At 34.9% G+C, this 19,585-nt stretch overlaps 1 protein-coding gene across 2 annotated transcripts in view; it reads right to left on the reverse strand.

The window, feature by feature from the left end:
• TYR (tyrosinase) overlaps positions 1 to 19,585 on the reverse strand; it is a 124,429-nt gene that overhangs the window by 99,554 nt on the left and 5,290 nt on the right. For both annotated transcript variants that reach the window (XM_010357232.2, XM_030918202.1), the window contains exon 2: positions 10,541 to 10,757. In XM_010357232.2, coding sequence (XP_010355534.1) covers positions 10,541 to 10,757 — 217 coding nt within the window. The remainder of the gene's footprint in view (positions 1 to 10,540; positions 10,758 to 19,585) is intronic.

Raw genomic sequence — 19,585 nt, forward strand, 5'->3', positions numbered from 1 at the left:
CAGCCACAGACTTGCAGTAAAAATGAATAAATGAATGCTAGTTTCACTTAATGTCCTTAATGAAGCAATATAATTTTTTAAAAAAACTATCTTCTTTTATATGCCTCTTTATTTTTCTGTTGGACAGAATGGAACCTGCATATGTACTATTTATGCTGCATTTTGAAATATGTTCATCTAGGGAAAAAACACTTGTGCCATTATTTGTGTTGAGATCTGAAATAATCATGTTTCCCACAGGAAATCATTTTGACTTGAATGTAGAATTCAGAGATAAGCTGGCTATTTAGACAGGCATTTGGCAGACTTCTTCTTATGTGAACAAAGCAAGTCTGTCACTTGTAAAAGCTAATGGTATTTTTTTTGCCAGTGCTACAATTTGAGTTTTCAAGCAAAAATTTAAATTAAGAAAAATTGCTACCATCACTATGAGCTTGATAAAGTCTTCAAACTTAAAGATATTTCTGATGAGATTGGTGGTGATATTAATAATGTCATTTTGAATACTGTATAATGAGATATTTTAACATTTGGAAGATTGCGTAACTCAGTATTTTACAAATGACCAATGCATGATATTATAAAATCACTAATGGCTAAAATACTCATTCATGATGCTAGAAAGATCAACGGACTTTAATGTGGCAAGGACAAAAAGTTCATTTACATGATTTCAGATTTGACAGTGTAATTAAGCTCTGAGAAAATTACCATTTGTGAAGTTTTAGTATCGAAAAGAAAGGATTCACAATTATCTGAAAGTGTTTTTAAAAATACTTCTCTATATTCTGATTACATAGTTGTGTGAGGCTAGATTTTTCATCAAGTTCTTCAACCAAACAATAAATTATAATATATTGAATGTAGAAGTAGTCATAAAATCCAGATGTAGCCTGTTTGTAAAAATAAAAAGTAGTTTCATTCCACTTAGTATTTTAGATATTATTATTAAAATTATATTATGTATACTATCATATAAGAAATTTATTTTTAAACACATCAATTAATATAAATATGCAAATCTTTTCAGTTTTACAAATTGATATATAACCCATATAAATAAAAGCCGGCAGAAATTTTTCATATATTGTAAGAGTTGTAAATGGATTCTGAAACCAAAACACTACAAATCATTAGTGTAAAAGATTACAAAGCAGTCGTATGTTTGCATCAGACATTGTTAATTTGTCTTTGATATGCTGAATTTAGGCCAGGCTTGGTGGCTTAAGCATTTTGGGAGCCTAAGGTGGTGGATCTCTTGAGGTCAGGAGCTTGAGACCAGCCCGGCCAATATGGAGAAATCCCATCTCTACTAACAATACAAAAAAAATTAGTGAGGCATGGTGGCACTCACCTGTAGTCTCAGCTACTCAGGAGGCTGTGGCCTGAGAATCCTTTGAACCCGGGAGGCGGAGGTTTCAGTAAGTCAAGATTGCGCCATTGCACTCCAGCCTGTGCTACAGAGCGAAACTCCTGAAGTCTTTTAACTCATATTTGTTTAATTAATAACTGCATAAAATAGAGTTATAAATTGTCTTTGCAATATTTATTGCTAGTGTGTAGTGATATTTTTCCTAAGACTTATCCCAAGGAAGTGAGATGTCTATATGTCTTAATGCCTGACTCTATACTTAGAAAAGAAGTATTATTTTGAGAATACTTAAATAAGTATATTTATTATATAAGAATACTTTATATTATATTATATATAAGAATACTTATATATAATACTTATATATAAGAATACTTCAATTATTTTGAGAATACTTAAAAAATAAGAAAAGTATTATTTTGCTTCATAAAGATCTTCTAGGACCTTTAATTGAATTCTTGGAAAACGAGATTATCCTTCTGTAAATAGCCATTTTCCACAGCAGTGAGTTCAAATCATGAAAAATTAAACAAAAGCTCTTTAGCATGGATAAATACACATCATGAAGACTGATAGCCTATGCTAACTTATAACAGAAGTTGAGAAGACTATTGTAGATTACAGAGAAGGTGGGAGGAGAAAAAGGGAAACATTTTTGTGTATGTAATAGGAGCTAGATGTACATAAATTCTCATAATAACCCAAACGTAATTATTCAACAAATTTTACAAATTAGGAAGTAGATACCCAGAATTTTAGAACTGATACTGAAATCCAGTTCTATATGTCATCAATATCAGTGTTTTCATTGACCCTAAAGGGCTCTGCACTAATCTGGGGAGTTTCTTTCTCTCTTTCCAGTGAATCTTCCTAAGACGGTACTTGCCATAAGATAATACCTACACCTTTTAATTCAGAGTGAAGATGACACACAGCTTACATAAATTCACTTTAACTTTCTCAGTATTCACATTTGGCGAGAACAACAAATTGCATGCCAGTACAACTAGAGGAGTAGAAGAAGGAATAGGTAGAAGAGTCATTTTAAAATGTATAAATATATGGGGACAAATGCTGCTTTTTTTTTTGTTTTTTAAACACAGAGCGCCCCAGCGATACCGTTAGTGCACTTACTACTTAGAAGTTACTCAGTATCATGCAATAATACCCTCAAACTTTAAACTATTCTAAGTCCTCTCTGAAATAGAAAACAGTGACTTTCTACCACTCAGATGTCTCAACAATGTCACTGGTTCTTAAGAACTCTGTTGCTGCAAAAATTAAAATGCCCCCTAATCTTCAGATACTCATCATTTCTAGTAGGCTATCACTGCATGCTAACTAGAGAATTTCTAAAATAACCAGATGTGATAAACGTATTCTGGTCCTCCCAACCTTCTGCTTTGAGAAATAAAATATTGATTAAGAATTTGACAGGAATTTTCATATGTAGTAATTATACTTGACTTGTGCGTGTGTGCATGTGTGTGGGTGTGGATGTGTGTGTGAACCTATAGCATAAATATTAACTCTTCCCTGAGAGTGGCTTCTGCCTTCAATAATTAAAACATACATAAATATCTACAAAGATCTTATTCACAATAGAACATTCCCTATTTTGTTTCAGAATTTTAAAAACAGTAGTGTTAGTTTCTGATTAAAGAACTACATATAAAGCAAATCCACTTGGAAAACAATACAATTGTCACTTGTTGAATTCCCTTAATGTTATAGGAAGAGTTCTATTTGCTCTGAGAAATTGAAGAAAAGAGAAAAAAGTTACCTTTTGAGTAAAATGAGTGGAATGAGCTTATAATATAAGGACAGAGACTGTCTCCTAAATTTATTGGAATAATTACTTTGCTGAAAATGGTGCTTTAGTTTAATCAATGAAATATCCTAGGACTGTTATGAGGACAAAATAACATAACATGTGAGAAGTATCAATGTCAGGCACATAGGAATTTTTATTGTTATTATCAGGATTATTGCCTGATCAGAATACCAATGTGGTTATCGAGGTGGTAAATCTGGGGGATTAAGTAAAACAGGCCCAGAAAGGTTTTCCTGGTCTGGATTAATCATCTTTCAAAACCTTCTGCCTCTTCAGGGTACACCAAACTACTGAGTTTCTGATTCCCTCAGAATTAGTGAGGAATATACTAGGGAAATAATTTAGCCTTCCAACTACTAGAATGTGTCACCCCATGTTAACTATCTCCTTGGCTACCCAGTTTACACAATTAGTGTCAAAGGAATTTGTTTTTTGAATCTGAGTGACTTTTATTTTATTATTTTATTTTATTTTATTTTATTTTATTTTATTTTATTTTATTTTATTTTATTTTATTTTATTTTATTTTGCTTGAACTAAGAAAGTCCATTTCTCAGGCAGGAAGACTGAAAACTAGATTCCCTATGGAGGCTTCACTGTAGTTTCCCAGCTGGCTTTTCTCTGCAAATACACACACTATTCATGTTAAAATGTCATTAAAAAAATGCAGAACTTCCACTCTTTCTCATTAAAGCTCAGAGCTCATTTACCTCTCTAGATTGCTCCTTAAAAAAATCTTTGCATGTGAAGTGGTGAAATACTTCCTACTGAAGTGCTTGACAGTCACATTGAAATAAAAAGGACTGAAGGGCTGCAGAAAAAAAAGTTAAGATTCTAGAGAAACATAATATCAGTTTTATAAGGGCTGCTAAATGAAGAGAAATTATTTTTTTAAAAGATGTATAATTTGCTAGGACCAATTGTTAGAAATCAATCACAGATGTGTCAGAATCATCCTGAACTTGTTACTTTCCTTGCTGCCTTATAGTCAGTCACCAGAGCTTCTGATTCTATACACTAACCAACTCATCTTCATCCTCATTCTCACTACTTTAGATCTAGCCCTCATCATCCATGACTCCCCCCAATAGCTCACTGATTATCTTTTTGCACTCTACTGATGCCACTAACATCATATCTTTTGAAGAATATGTAGGATAATATCAATTTCCTGCTTAATAACCTGTCACAACTACCCTTGTCGATGGCAATGTTTTCAAGACAAATTTTTCAGACATACTTTTGAAGATATGAATGTTATGGTTTTTAAACATTAGGTTTTTATGGTGATGACGGCTAATGTTTAATGTAATACTAATGAATTTATAACTCTTTTAAAGTGAAGATTTGAAAGAATCTTAGAATAAACTTCAGTTTCTTAATTTTCTAAGGATTTGTGGACATATTCCTAGAGGCCTATAATGTATTGTTTTTCCTTCAAGAAGATTGAGAGACACTGGTATACATGGATTTTTCTAAACTCCTTACATCTCTTGTTATTTCCCACTACAAACTCAATATTCTAGCCACGTAGAACTTCTCATTTTTTGGTAACTTGTCTCACACTTTCACACCTCTACGTCATTGCATATGTTGTTCCCTCTGCTGGAAATGCCTCTCCTCCTCTTCTCTGCTCAGTGAGCAGTTAATGATATTTCAAGATCCAATTCTATTTTCACCTCCTTGGGAAATATTTCTAGTGTATCTGGGTTCCTACCTCATTTTATATCAATTACCATTTTGTGTATTCCTTATGTATTTGTGGTGTTTCTTCACTTGATGGTGAGCTTTTCAGTGAGATAAACTGTGTAAGTTATCTTTGTATTTTTTTGTACTTCCATAGTATACCATAATACCAGGCTCATGGATGGCTCTATTTAAGTTGAATGGAATTAGATTTTGGTTTATCCTAAAGAACTTCTTATTTTCCCTTGTGGGGTAGGTTTTCCCTTGATAGGTCACATAGTGATACTATCCCAGTGGGCATCTTAGCATAGTGTGGGATGTTGGACTGAATATGCTGAAAAGTCTCTTCCAATAATAAGTTTCCATAGTCATAAATTGCATTTGTTAGAAGGGGGTGGTTTGAAACAATGTATGATCACCCAAGATTGACTTGGCCCTACCTATGATTAATTTGATTTTACACTATTCTTGGTATATATAAGTTTTACAATGAAGACAGCTTTCCTTTATTTATTGATTTATCAGTCTGTCAGCCAGTACTTAATGAGCACCTCCTATAGGCAGCCACTGTGCTCAGAGTTGGAAATACACCATTAAACACCAACAAGTTGTTCCTTGTTCCTGTCTTCTTCTTCCCTTTTGGGTAACAGAAGGTACCTTTGCTCCTGCTGTCACCTCATTTTTGAAACTTACCCTGAAATCCTATCTGTCTCCAGAAACATTATTTATTTTTGGGTCTATCTTCATGAATTTTCTTTTCCATCCTCCTCTTTCCCTTATTTTTCCACTAAATGTAGGCCATTATAATATGCTTTCTCAGAACTCAATGTATACTTACTTTGTTAAGCTAATTGCCAGAGAAGTTAATGATTGCTAACTAAGTTGTCAGTAACTAACCACAGCTTAACACAATAGTGTTGTGCCCTTTGTTGAAAAAAATGTTCTAAGTACCTTACATGTATTACATCATTTAATTCTTTGAACCTTATACATTATTATGTTATCCATATTTTACTGATGATAAAACTAAGACCCAGAGAAGTTAAATAACATACCCAAGGTCACACATCTAGGAAGTGGTTGAGCTAGGATCTAATCCTAATCAGTTTGATTACCTTTAATCAATTCATTGAACTTTCAGTTCCCATGTCCCACTCCCCAACAGTGCTATTAAAAAAAAATCTCTTGTAAACTCTGATATACAGGACATAATGGATAGGCAGAGATTTTCATGAGAGAAAATTTCTGTTTTAATGTGACAACTGATACTGCACAGGGTCCCCTATTTAACCAAATCAGAAAACTGCTTATAATACAGACTTATTTGTATTTGCTTTATCTAGAAACAAGAGGTTTTAATTTAATTTAATTTAATTTATTTATTTATTTTTGGAAAGAGTCTCACTCAGGCTGGAGTGCAGTGGCATGATCTAGGCTCACTGCAACCTCTGCCTCCTGGGTTCAAGTGATTCTCCTGCCTCAGCCTCCTGAGTAGCTAGGATTACAGACATGTGCCACCATGCCCGGCTAATTTTTGTATTTTTAGTAGAGATGGGGTTCCTCTATGTTGGCCAGGGTGGTCTCGAGCTCCGGACCTCAGGTGATCCGCCTGCCTTGGCCTTCCAAAGTGCTGGGATCACAGGCGTGAGCCACCGTGCCCGGCCATGAGGTCTCTTATACAATTCACAAATTACACATCTTCACTATTTCAGCAATGAAATCTAAGAGGAAAGCTGAGGTTACTTAAATAACTTCCATAGAGAAAAATACAACAGTTCCTTTGTCCTAGCAATGACTATGAATATTTTGTTCCATGGGAAGTGCATTATACACTTCTCACAAGACCAAGAACAAAAAGGAAGCAATAACTTCGAGGTTTAATCAAAAGCAACAATTCCATTTCATGGGCAAGTATTGAGAGAGTAGGGTGTAATTGTGACATTTGACCTCTTCTCAAGTCCTACTGTCCTCACTGCTATATTCACTTGAGTACTCCTTGTAGACCAAGACACCCCAAGACTGGATTCTATTTTGGAGAAGAAAAATCCCTGCCCTATTCATGTTGTGAGATAAAATGTGTCTCTCTGGTGACCAAAACTTGCTTCCAAATCTTGACCTTGAATTTCCTTCCAATGAAAGAAAACATTACTCCTTAGAGTCATGGTTAATTTCAGGCCTGGAGCATTGTAGGTACAAGATGCTGTAGAATAATTTACTTACCAGAGAGAGTGTGTGTTTTAAAAAAATGTGTGTATGAAATGGAGACATAAAAACAAGCTTGAAGGTGTACCATGGGCAAATTCTGGAACCATTGGCACACAAAGATAATTAAGCACATCAATGAGTTATATACCATTAAACAATGGAAAGCCTTTACTCCATACCATTAATAGATAGGTAGACAGATAAATAAATAGAAAGAATGGAGGATTCTTGCTAATAGTAGAATCCTGAATATTGGCTAATAAATTTAAAAGAAGTGCTGAAGCTGAAAAATCATACATTTGTAGCCATCAATGGATGGCAACTGTAGGAGAAATTGTGATAAGAGGTGGTTTATTTACATAGTCTTAAAATTTCTCCATGTAGACAGTTTATTAAACAGGTGGAAGAAGTACTTATGCAGTGGGAAGACTGAACCACATCTGGACTAGGCGATCAAAATTAACATCTCCAACGTGAGACAGATAGTCATCATGTGCCTCCAGATGTGACAGCATCTCAGAAAGATGCATAATGACCTATGTAGAATTTTGGCTAAAAGTGCATTATCTGGATCTAGTCATGAGGAAATATAAGATGCACTCAAATTGAAGAACATTCTATTAAAAAATGAGGAAGAAGAGGAGGAACTATATCCTCCAGAGCTGTCAATCACATAAAGACACATATGTACAGGCTATGGAAATATTTCAGACTAAAGAACGATGAAAACTAAATGCTATTTGACCCTAGACTAGATTCTATTCTGGAGAAGAAAAATACTGAAAAGGATATTATTGTATCTATTTTTAAAAACTGAAATATATACAGTATATTTGATACAGGCATTATATCAATATAGAGTTTACTGAAGTTAAAAACTGTTCTGTGGCTATATGAGTCTATCCCTATCCTTAGGAAATACACACTAACATATTCAGGGGTAAAGAGTTAGTCTATGCAATTTACCCTCAAAATGGCTCAGACTGGGAGAGAGAGAGAGAGAAACAGGATAAAATGTAAGTTTGGGTAAAATATATATTCATGGTTTTTGTATAGCTTTTATTTTCACAATTCTGGAAGCTTAAAATTATTGCTGAATACAAATTTAAGGAAAAATAATTTTAAATGTGTACCTACTAAAGGAAAGTTTTTCTTGGCAGCTCAGCTTAATGGTTTCTCACATTTTGCCTCATGACATGGACTTCATGCAACAGGCATAGATAAGGTAAGTGGTGGGTTAGACAAAATTTGAAGGATTCTAACTATTATTTATGTATTCGGTTATCAGATACTTATTGAACACGTACTGTGTGCCAGACAATATGCTATGTTGCGTCTCTTCTCACACTTTGCCTACTAAAGTGTGTAAAATTAGAAGAAATTATGGGAAAAAATAATTTACAAACATAAATTATTTGTAGTAGCAAATTATTTGCAGTAAATCTGCTGTTCCCTCCTCACCTGTGTGTATTAGACTCTCATTTGAAAACCACTGGCTGAGTTGACACATCTTGAGTCACTTTTTTTCTTTGACTTGAGACCCTAGACGAGTGATGTTCCCTTACCTTATTTCTGTGACCAACCCGTGCTTCGTAATAATAAAATATATGCTTTTGTCACTCATGGCTGAAAACTTTGCCTGAAGAAACAGCAAAATATTCCAATTTCCTTAAAGATGTAGCTTCGTTTTGCAACATCACTAATATCAGCATTCTGAGTACTATTGTTAATCCCTAAAGAGTCCAGTGGGTCACCCAGTCCTCCCAGATTGTGACTTTGAAATTGTGTACCTTAGATTCGTTAAATAGGCTCTGAAATTCCCTGGTACTATGTCTTGCCTTCTTGTATCAAAAGACCAAACTGGTATTGTCCACTTTAAAGAAACTCTCAACCCACTGTTGATCATCAGAGTATGAAGGAAATAACTTGGACTTTGGTATATGATAAAGCTGGGTGCAGATTATCTCTGCCACTTATTCAATGAGAAACAGTAACCAAAAGATGAGTATCTCTGATAATGTTTCCTCCCTTAAAAGTGGGAATAATAAATGCAATCTTCCTTAGAGGATGGTTATAAGAAATTGAGTGAGATAATGCCATACAAAGTGTTTGACATGGTGCTTTGGATATGGTTATTACTTTAAAAAGTTAATCATGAATATTACTGTAGAAGAATAAACCTAATTTCTGTTTACATAGCTGGAAAACAGAATTCATCTTTAGGATGAGACTCTCGTTGCTTAAATTGATTCTGGATGTAAGACCCTGAGACTATGGTTTTCAGTAAAACAAGGAAATGAATGAAACAGTAAAACCGCTCTGCACAGTACAATAACAAAAGTTAGGGTGTAAAACAATGACAAAAAGGAATAAAAAGAACAAGTTAAGGAGAAAGGATTACAAAAGAGAGGAAAGTTTTTCTATGTGGTAAGGTATTACAGGCCTTTAAGGAGGTGAGATGTCTAGTGTTAAATTTTGAGTTGTCTGCCTTGCCACAAGTCAGTGCCTATGTCTTCCCCAAACTCCTCTTAAATTTGTGACTTGAATGAGTGTTTTTGTTTTTGTTTTGTTGTGTTTGTTTGTAATTTTGTTTTCCTAATGCAAATTTATGTGAATGGAATGGGTTTCGTGACTGGGTCAGCTATGAGCAGAGAAGAATGAACAGATGTTGAATGCAAAATGCAAGCAAGATGAAAGCATTTGTAGGAGAAATATTTAGGAGTTAGAAAAGATCATGAGATGTAATCTCTGATGAAGAACAGAAAACTTAAGGAATAATGATATGGAGGCTTGACCTATGTGCTGTGTCCTTATTACAGTTAAATGAATGAACTTACCTCAAAGGACACAACGCCTAGAATATTTTAAACAGGAGAAAACTAAAACACTAAAATGTAGGAAAATACTATCAGTCCATAGACTTATATCTGAAATTCTACAATACAAAATTGTTCTGGAAATGGAATTACTTTTTCTCTTTTAATAGAAAAAACTGACTTCACTCACCATTAGGTTGCCTATTGCCTGTATTTATTCATAAGATGAATATATTCATATATTTCACTAAAGCGGCTGCTGCTGCTTCTGCCTCTTCTTCTTTCCTCATAGACTCTCTCACGTTGTTACTGAGGCTGGAATGCAGTGGCACAGTCATAGCTCACTGCAGCCTGAAACTCCTGGGTTCAAGTCATCAACCTGTCACAGCCTCCCAAGTAAACTGGGATTACAGGCATGAGCCACCATGCCAGACTCCTGAAGCTAACATGTTGAATTATAACATGCTGACCAGTGTCAGCTAGGGTCATTGTCAATATAAGTATATACAACACATATTCTTGGTCAACTCAGAAATTCTGAATTCTCAAACACCTCCTCAGACTTTGGATAAGAGACTGTAAATACAAATTCAGAAAAAAAATTAAAAGTGAAAAGAAAGAGATTACCTTCCAGTGTATTTCTAAAGCTGAAATTCGCAGCTTTATCCATGGAACCAGATTCATATTGGGTCAAACTCAGGCAAAATTCTACATCAGCTGAAGAGGGGAGCCTTGGGGTTCTGGATTTGTCATGGTTTCCAGGATTGCGCTGTAAAGGTCCCTCGGGCGTTCCATTGCATAAAGACTGATGGCTGTTGTACTCCTCCAACCGGCTACAGATAATCTGTACAAAACACCCTCATGTTAAACAAACTGTCACCACCTCTGAGTCAGTAGAAGAAGGGTAGAATTGTTGGAATTTCTAATTACCATTGTTAGACTTCTCCTTAGGAGATTACCACAATTATGTGTCTTTAATGACAGGGATATGTTCTGAGAAATCCATCATCAGGTGACTTTGTCATTGTGTGAACATCATAGCGTACTTGCACAAACCTAGATTGTATAGCCTACTAAACATCTTGGCTGTATGGTAAAACCTACTGCTCCTAGGCTACAAACCTGTCCAGCACATTGCTGTACTGAATACTATAGGCAACTGTAAGATAATGGCAAGTATTTGTACATCTAAACCTATCTAAACATATAAAGGGTACAGTAAAAATACAGTATAAAAATTATTTTTAAATGGCATACTTGTATATACAGGACACTTACCATAAATGGACCTTGCAGGAGTAGAAGTCGCTTTGGGTAAGTCAGTGAGGGAATACTGAGTGAATATAAAGGCCAAAGATACTACTTTACGCTACTGTAGATTTTATAAACTCTATATATATAGGCTACATTAAATTTATAAAAATATTTTTCTTTTTCAATAATAAACTAACCTTAACTTCCTGTAACTTTTTTACTTAATTTTTTAAAACTTTTGGGGTTTTTTGATCATAGCACTTAGCTTAAAACACAAACACATTGTCCAATTGTAGGAAATATTTATATCATTAGTCTATAAGCTTTATGTTCTTTAATTTTTTACTTATAAACATAATTGGAATTTTGTTAAAAACTAAGACACAAGCATATATACTAGCATAGGCCTACAAAGAGTCAAGATTGTCTACATCATTGACTTCCACCTCCACATCTTGTCCCACTGGAAAATCTTCAGGGACAATAGCACACATGGAGCTGTCATCTCTGTGATAACAATGGCATTTTCTGGAACACCTCCTGGAGATCCTGCCTGAGGCTGTTTCATAGTTAACTTACTTTTTTATAAGTGGAAGAAGCACATTCAAAAATAATGATAAAAATATAGAATTGTAAATACATAAACCAGTAACATAGTTATTTATTATCATTATCAAGTATTATGTAATGTACATAATGGTATGTACTAGACTTTTATACAACTGGGATTTCAGTAGTTGTTTACACCAGCATCACCACGAAGACATGAGTAATGCATTGTGTATAACATTATGACTGCTATGATGTCGTGACAGGAATTTTTCAGCTCCATTTATAGTAGTGTGGGACCACTGTCATATATGTGGTCCATCCTTGACAGAAATTCCATCATGCAGCATATGACTACATTTTAAAATGTTGAAGGAATTAGCTTTTTAAGGTTGCAGAATGAGCCATGAAAGTTAAAACCTAGAACAGGATTCTAGTGTTGCATCTACCATTTAAGAAAATGATTTAACTGTCTAGGCCTCATCTATCAAATGAAGATAACAACAACTACTTCACATAGTTATAGAAAATAAAATATTTATTAATTACCTATTATATATTAAGCACTGTGCCAAGTGCTGAGGCTAGGGTTGGTAACAATAGAGACAGTCATCTCTCTATATATAAGGCCCATAGCACATGGCATGACCGACAGAAAACACTCAAACAGTAGCTTTAAAAACATTAATCTATATTATATTTCGAATGTCAAGGACTAGAAATACTTTCACTTTGTGCTTTTTTGTTCATAAAATGTCCTATTGTCTCTCTCTTTTTTTTTTTTTTATGTGCAGTACAATGCTCATGGTTGATTGTTTTTTAAAAACTAGAAATTTCTCTGATCCTTTAGCTAGAACCGAGGTGATTTTCATTGCATCTTAAAAATAAGAATTTCTCACCTTTTTATAAGCAAAACTTTTTAAGAAAACATGGCGCATGCATTGCCTTATTTAAATCACAAAGCTATACTTTCCACTTCACAAATAAGGAAAATGAGACTCAGAGAGGTTGAGTGGCATTTTCCAGGTTATATGGCAAATAAATGGCAGTGTTGTGACTGCATCCCAAGTTTTCCAACTTCATCTGGAGTGTATTTTGTGCTTTTATAACTAGTCTAGCAGACCTGAACATTCAACATTTTTTAAAAGTAGGTTCTAGGTTAAAATAAAATAGAGAGTTCTAGGCCTATATCTCAGTTGTGGCTGACAACAGGATGTTGTTCTTTGTTGACTTCCCTAAATCTTGATCAAATTTTTCTAAATAAACTGTCTTAATATAACTTGGTTTGAGTATCTATTTTCTGCTGAGAACCTGTCTGATGCAAACATTATTTCCTGCTGATCTTTCCCTTTACCTCTCTTCTGTATCTTCATTGCCCGCTTTGCACTTCCCAGAACTCACCAATCACTCTTATGCAACATGTTCCTGTATTGGTTATTTTTTCTGGGTAGACTGTTTTCTCCTGAAACTGGCTTGGGTTATTCATATCCTCATTATCTTAATGAGACCTACACTAAACATCTATTTAACATCATATTCAGCCTTACCCACTTTAGCAGTGTTGTAGAGCTGGTTAGCATTAGCAAAAGTTCAATGTGTGTAACCCTTCTCAGTATTGGAATGTTCAGCAACAGCCCATCATTAGATGGAAATCTACCATTGTCAGTATTTACACCACAACAATTGGAAAATCAGAATCATATCTCCCTACCTTCCCACTCCCCCATTGAGAACAAGTTATTAAACATTTACTGTACACCACTAATTTCTGCTTTATCTGTGCACTTAGCAACTTCTAACATACTATATAATCAAAAGAACTCCTCTCATAGAATAATTGATTTATTGTTGCTGCATTTCAAACCAAAGTTTTAAAATGTCTATGTATCAGGCATTATACCAGAGCACAAGAATACATATTGAACAGGATAAACATAGTTTTCATTTTTATAGAGTTTATAGTCTAATAGGTATGGTTATAAAGATTAAATGTCTATACCATATTGCCTTATTCATTGATTTAAAATGCTTTTTAATAAGTATTAGCATTTTAACTATTGAGTACTTTATGTAACATGCCTTCTAGTGGAGTAGGTCTAGAAAGTGTGTGTGAGTGAGACAATAAAACAATATATATATAACTTATTATATTTTTAACTCCTTTAACTTTTTAAAATAATAAAATATTATATATATCATTTTACTGTCTCACCACACACACTTCCTAGACCTACTCCACTAGAAGGTAAGTTACATAAAATACTCAAATTGCTAATATTTTCGTAAATGAATTTTTAAATCAACGAATAAGGCAATATGGTATACATATTTAATCTTTATAAACATACCTGTTAGACAATAAACTCTACCAAAATAAAAACTGTATCCTGTTCACTATGTATTATTGTGTTATGGTATAGGTGCCTGACACAAAGACATTTTAAGACTTTGGTTTGAAAATCAATAACAATAAATCAATTATTCTATGAGAGGAGTTATCTTGATATTTCCATCTCATCAATGAGAAATCAGGCTTATAGAGGTTAAGTGACTTCATCAAACATATATAGTTCATAAAATTGGGGGAGTGAATATTTGAATATAGACTGTGTGATTAAAAACTCAAATCTTAACAACTATCTTAAATGAAGCTTCCATTTCCTGGCTATTCATTCCCACATAAAGGCACTCTAGTCATCTTCCCCTGTCATCTCTTGACCAATGAATTTGTTATGAACCTTCAAAGACTCCATATTATAAAATCCAATTATCCCTGCAAGTCCTCATGTTAACATAGCACTGGGCACAGTTGACCACTTTCACTTTCACAAAACACATTCCTCTGTCTTCCTCTATCTATTGATTTCTATAATCACATCCCCTTTGATTTTTGCCTTTCTCTCTTGCTATTACTACTTGGTGTGTCCTACTAGCTCTTCCTCGTCTATTTTACCTGTAAATATTGTGCTCTAGGCAGGACTGGCTATGCAGTTTGCAGCACCAGATAAATGTTGAGACCTTGGTTGTGGGTAGAGAAATCAGTATTTACTTTCTCAATCTACAGGGAATAGGTGGACCAGTCTCAGTCTACAGTGAATAGGTGACTCCTTAGGGATTGAAACCTCCATGCTAAGACTTGTTTGAGTAGGGGAGTAGATTAGTTCAGGCTGCCATAAAAAAATACTACAGACTGGGTGGCTTAAATAGCAGACATTTCTTTTCTCAAAGTTCATGAGTTTGGAAGTCCAAGATCAAGCTGTCTGGTGAGGTCTCTCTTATGTCTTGCAGAGGAAACCTTTTCTCCATCTTCACAAGGCCGTTTATGTATACACAAAGAGACAGCTCTGTCTTTTTCCTCTTCTTATGAGGACATCAGTACTATTGGATTAGGACCTCACTGTTACGACCTCACTTAACTTTAACTACTTCCTTAAAGCCCTACCTCCAAATACAGTCACCCTGGGAATTAGAGATTCAACACACATGTTTTTGGGAGATGCAATTCAGTCCATAATGCTGGGTGAGAGGCCCATATGTAATCACCTGTGCACCATGCTAAGGCACAGCCAGTCTCAGTAGAGAAGGCCTCTGTTTTACCCTGAACCAACAAATCATGGGACCAACACCCAACTTCACACCTCTTCTTGCTTGCACCAAGGAACCCACCAGGGTTGGAGAGTGACGTGCAATGTTGACCTCTTTCCTCCCACCAGTGGCCTTGGACAGAGGGTGAGGAAGCAGAAACTAGACGGGGCTGGTGGATGGGTTAGTGGTAGCTGAGACTCATCCCAGGAAAACAAAGAACAAAAGGTCTGCAGGACACATATGAACCAAGCATATGCTCCATTGTCCCTATAACTTCACTTCTAAAGCACAAACTCAAAGATAAGATTAATAAGAATTTCAACATCAAGACCACAGATCATTAAACCTCAAATGTGGGGTCTGCTTCTGAGCATGGAGCATCATGTGATGGCACTGTTTTTATATTGTCACTTCTACCTCCAAAACATCTCAAGTCAGGCAACCATTCTCCATGTGCTCACATCCTGTGTGATCCTGCTGCTAAAGTCAGATAGTCTACTTTTCTCTGACACTGCTTGTGCTTCTCCATTCCATGACTCTGACTGTGGCTAAGCATGCCCACTTTTTGCCATGCATCTAATATCCTACTCATTCTTTAAGGCCAAGGCAAATAATTAGTAAAAAAAACAGGCATTGTTGACTCTGACTTAAAAAGTAATTCAAAAGCTACTGACTCTGAATGTAAAAAAAATTCAGGAATCCTTCACCAAATTATTTATATGTAGGCAGAAGAATAAACTATGATAAAAATGTATGACTACATAAGCCAAAAAGAGCTCTTAAGAAAAACATAAATTTTAGTTTTTCTTAGTGGTACATAAATTAATACATCACTTAAATTCATTGATACCTTACATTTAATAAGATAGAGTAATTAGGTAGTGAGAGAGAAATTCAAAGCAAAAGATGAAATTCAGGAGAGTCCACCCTGCCATCACTGACTGTCCACAACAGGTGCATGCTTCTGTGGGAGGCTTGGGACCACTATGGAGATAACATTGTTCTTTACCCAACTTATACTTATTCATTTTCGTCTCTAATATACAATGATTATTACATCCCTTATAAAAATACATCCTTCATGAAGACACATTTATTTTTACATTGTTGTTTATTTCATTACCCTCAGAATCTAGTTCAGTTTCCATCACTCTGTAGATGTGCAATAAGTATTTGTTGGATGAATGAACAGAGTCAATGAATGAGCCAAAGAATCTCCTACAAAAAGTATGTGTTGAGTGCTCATTTTTCTCAGTCATGTTGTTGGTACTACCTCTACCATAGAATATATTTCTAGAACTTATTTTTGCAAACATATGTTGAGTCCCTACTCTGTCCTAGGCCATAAGGGAGCTATCACTGTGTACACTAAAAATTGAAATTCTCACAACTACCCTGTGGATTTTTATGATTTTATCTCTATTTTCATGATGAGGATACTAAGCTAGACTGTGAAAGACTACAAAAGGCTAATGGGGTATAAAGTCCCATGTTATGATTTATAATTTTGTGAACAGTAGGTGAAGCACATAGAATAGTAATTTAAAGGTAAAATGTCTTACTGGTCAACTGTTTGCATCACATTTGAAAATAAGACTATTTTATTGGTCCCCTATCCCACTGAATTTGCTATATATAAGCATGTATAAACAAATTTAATCATCTCAAATAGAATTGAATGGGCAGTCCCCCACCATAGATGGCTGCTACTGTGTTAGATAAGAAATGCTTAGAGAAGTTACTCTTAATTTTTGGTCACTAAGGTCTAACTTATGAATTATGCATTGTGTGGTGGAGAAAAAATTGGGCTCCATAATGCAGGTAGACGTGACTTCAATTCTGGCTAATTTTCTTACTAGTCATGGGGCAATGAATATGTTTTTTAGACTTGCTAAATCTCAATTTTTTTAAACTGTACTATGACATGATATATGAAAAGAAACTATTCAACAAATAATTTCTGGCTCAACTAATGCCAGTTTCTAGTTTTCCTTATACTTCACAACATTCCTAAATCCTTTCATCTGTATGTAATTGAGAACTAGAACTGTTGAGTGACTTGTCTTAGGAACATATGATGTCTGGAGTCAAAACCAAAGTACTAAAACACAAGCTTCCTGATTACAAAGCAATACCCACTACATTTATTATGATGTGTTAATAGTTTAGGAATGTTTGAATAAAACTAACGTAACTTTTACATTGAATGTAATATGTTGGATGCTTTTATAATTTTGATTAACAAGACACTACAAGTATATAGACTAAATCATTTTTATTCCTCTTTGAGTAATCTCAGGATATTTTCAAAAGATCCTGCCGCCTTAAAGACTCCTACAGCCGACTCAGTTAAATTAGAGAGGCTTGAATGAAACTATTTTTGCTGAAATGTCAACTGCCAAGTGACTAAGTTTTCAGATGACTGGAGGTATTACTAACGAGGAGGAAATCTACCCTGTTTCCAGAAATAATTTGAAAAACTCCAAACCTTAATCTTTACACTGCATACAGGAGAGGAGGCAGGCTAGGATAAATTGTTAGCATTGTGCTTATGATCATGAAGATTCTAGTCAGAAAGACCTGGTTTCCAATACTGACCCCATTAGTTACATGGCCTGGGGCAAGTTACTTAAGCTCTCTGAGTATTAAGTTTTTTCATTTGTAAATGGGAATTATACCTTTCCATCAATGATCAAATAATCTAACATATATAAAGCACTTAGCAGAGTGCCAGGTGTGAAGTGTTTGATAATGACAACTATTACAATTATTTTTGAAAACAAGACCATTGGGCAGGTCACCAAATTGTTTTTAACTTTGGGTGTATCACACTGTTTGAATATTCATTATTATAATATCTAACTTTGATATATCATTTAAAAATATATTAATTATTTCCATACATGAAACTCAATATATCAGATCCTAACAAGCCATATAAACACATTTTATTAAATCCCTTCACAGTAATGCTTTAACCTATATTCTAATTTTAGGGACAAAAATCATCTCAGAATAATTAAGTAACTTGCTTAGGGTCTTGTAGCTAAGTAAGTATGGAAATTCACTCAAATTCATGCTGACGTGACTGAAAAGACTATACTCTTTGTACTACATTGTTCTGTTTTCCATTCCATTTAATCCTCCTATTAACACACACACAAAATAAGTATAGATGGTAATTCTACCTCATTTTTTTTCTCTTGGGAAAAAACAAAGGTCAAAGATTTTAAATAACTGGTCCAATGTCATCTACCAAATGGCAGGGGTAGAATTTAAACCTGGATGTTCTGATGATGACTGTGTTCTTTTTCTATTTCAACACAAGTGATTTATAACATATATAACATATGCTGGGAGAGGAGATCAAGTGTTCCAAGTCAAAGCAAAAAAGGGGAGATAGAAGAAAGAGATATATTAATGAGGAAGGTAACCTAAATACTGTTTTCTTAAATTTAAAGAAATAACATAAACTGCCAGCTATTAAAAGCTTTTAGGAGCAAAGATTTTGTTATAGCATTAGAGGTTTATCTGGGGAAAAAAATGTAAACCATATGACATTCCACAAAATGTTTTTCATAAAGGAAAAAGAGAAGCTGTTATTTCACTGAGCTGTTGTCATGGTTACCTAAAACCCATGACTCTCTGCTGAAATGTGACTTTTTTTCTTCCAACTGTTTGCTTCCATGTGATGTACTTTTCGCCTGATGAGTGAATTCCCTGGTCACAATTCGCTCATGTCTATCAGCTAGGAAATGTTTTTCGTCTTTGTTTCAGTTCATCATGACACCTATTCCTGATACCCCTTTTATTTTTATGGCTAGCTTATCTGTTGGTTGCATAACATTAGAGCTAATTATGTTGAGCACGGGTAGTTTGTACTTAAATGTTAAGCAACCCTCCACCTCCAAATATAATGAACTATTTTAATTGATGACAAACATGGCCTCTACTTTAAAAGCTTTTTTTTTTTTTTTTTTTTTTTTTTTTTTTTTTTTGAGACGGAGTCTCGCTCTGTCGCCCAGGCTGGAGTGCAGTGGCCGGATCTCGGCTCACTGCAAGCTCCGCCTCCTGGGTTCACGTCATTCTCCTGCCTCAGCCTCCCGAGTAGCTGGGACTACAGGCGCCCGCCACCTCGCCCGGCTAGTTTTTTGTATTTTTCAGTAGAGACGGGGTTTCACTGGGTTAGCCAGGATGGTCTCGATCTCCTGACCTCGTGATCCGCCTGTCTCGGCCTCCCAAAGTGCTGGGATTACAGGCTTGAGCCACCACGCCCGGCCCTAC

This window comes from Rhinopithecus roxellana, chromosome 15 (genome assembly GCF_007565055.1).
Source record: "Rhinopithecus roxellana isolate Shanxi Qingling chromosome 15, ASM756505v1, whole genome shotgun sequence".
NCBI classification, from domain to species: domain Eukaryota; kingdom Metazoa; phylum Chordata; class Mammalia; order Primates; family Cercopithecidae; genus Rhinopithecus; species Rhinopithecus roxellana.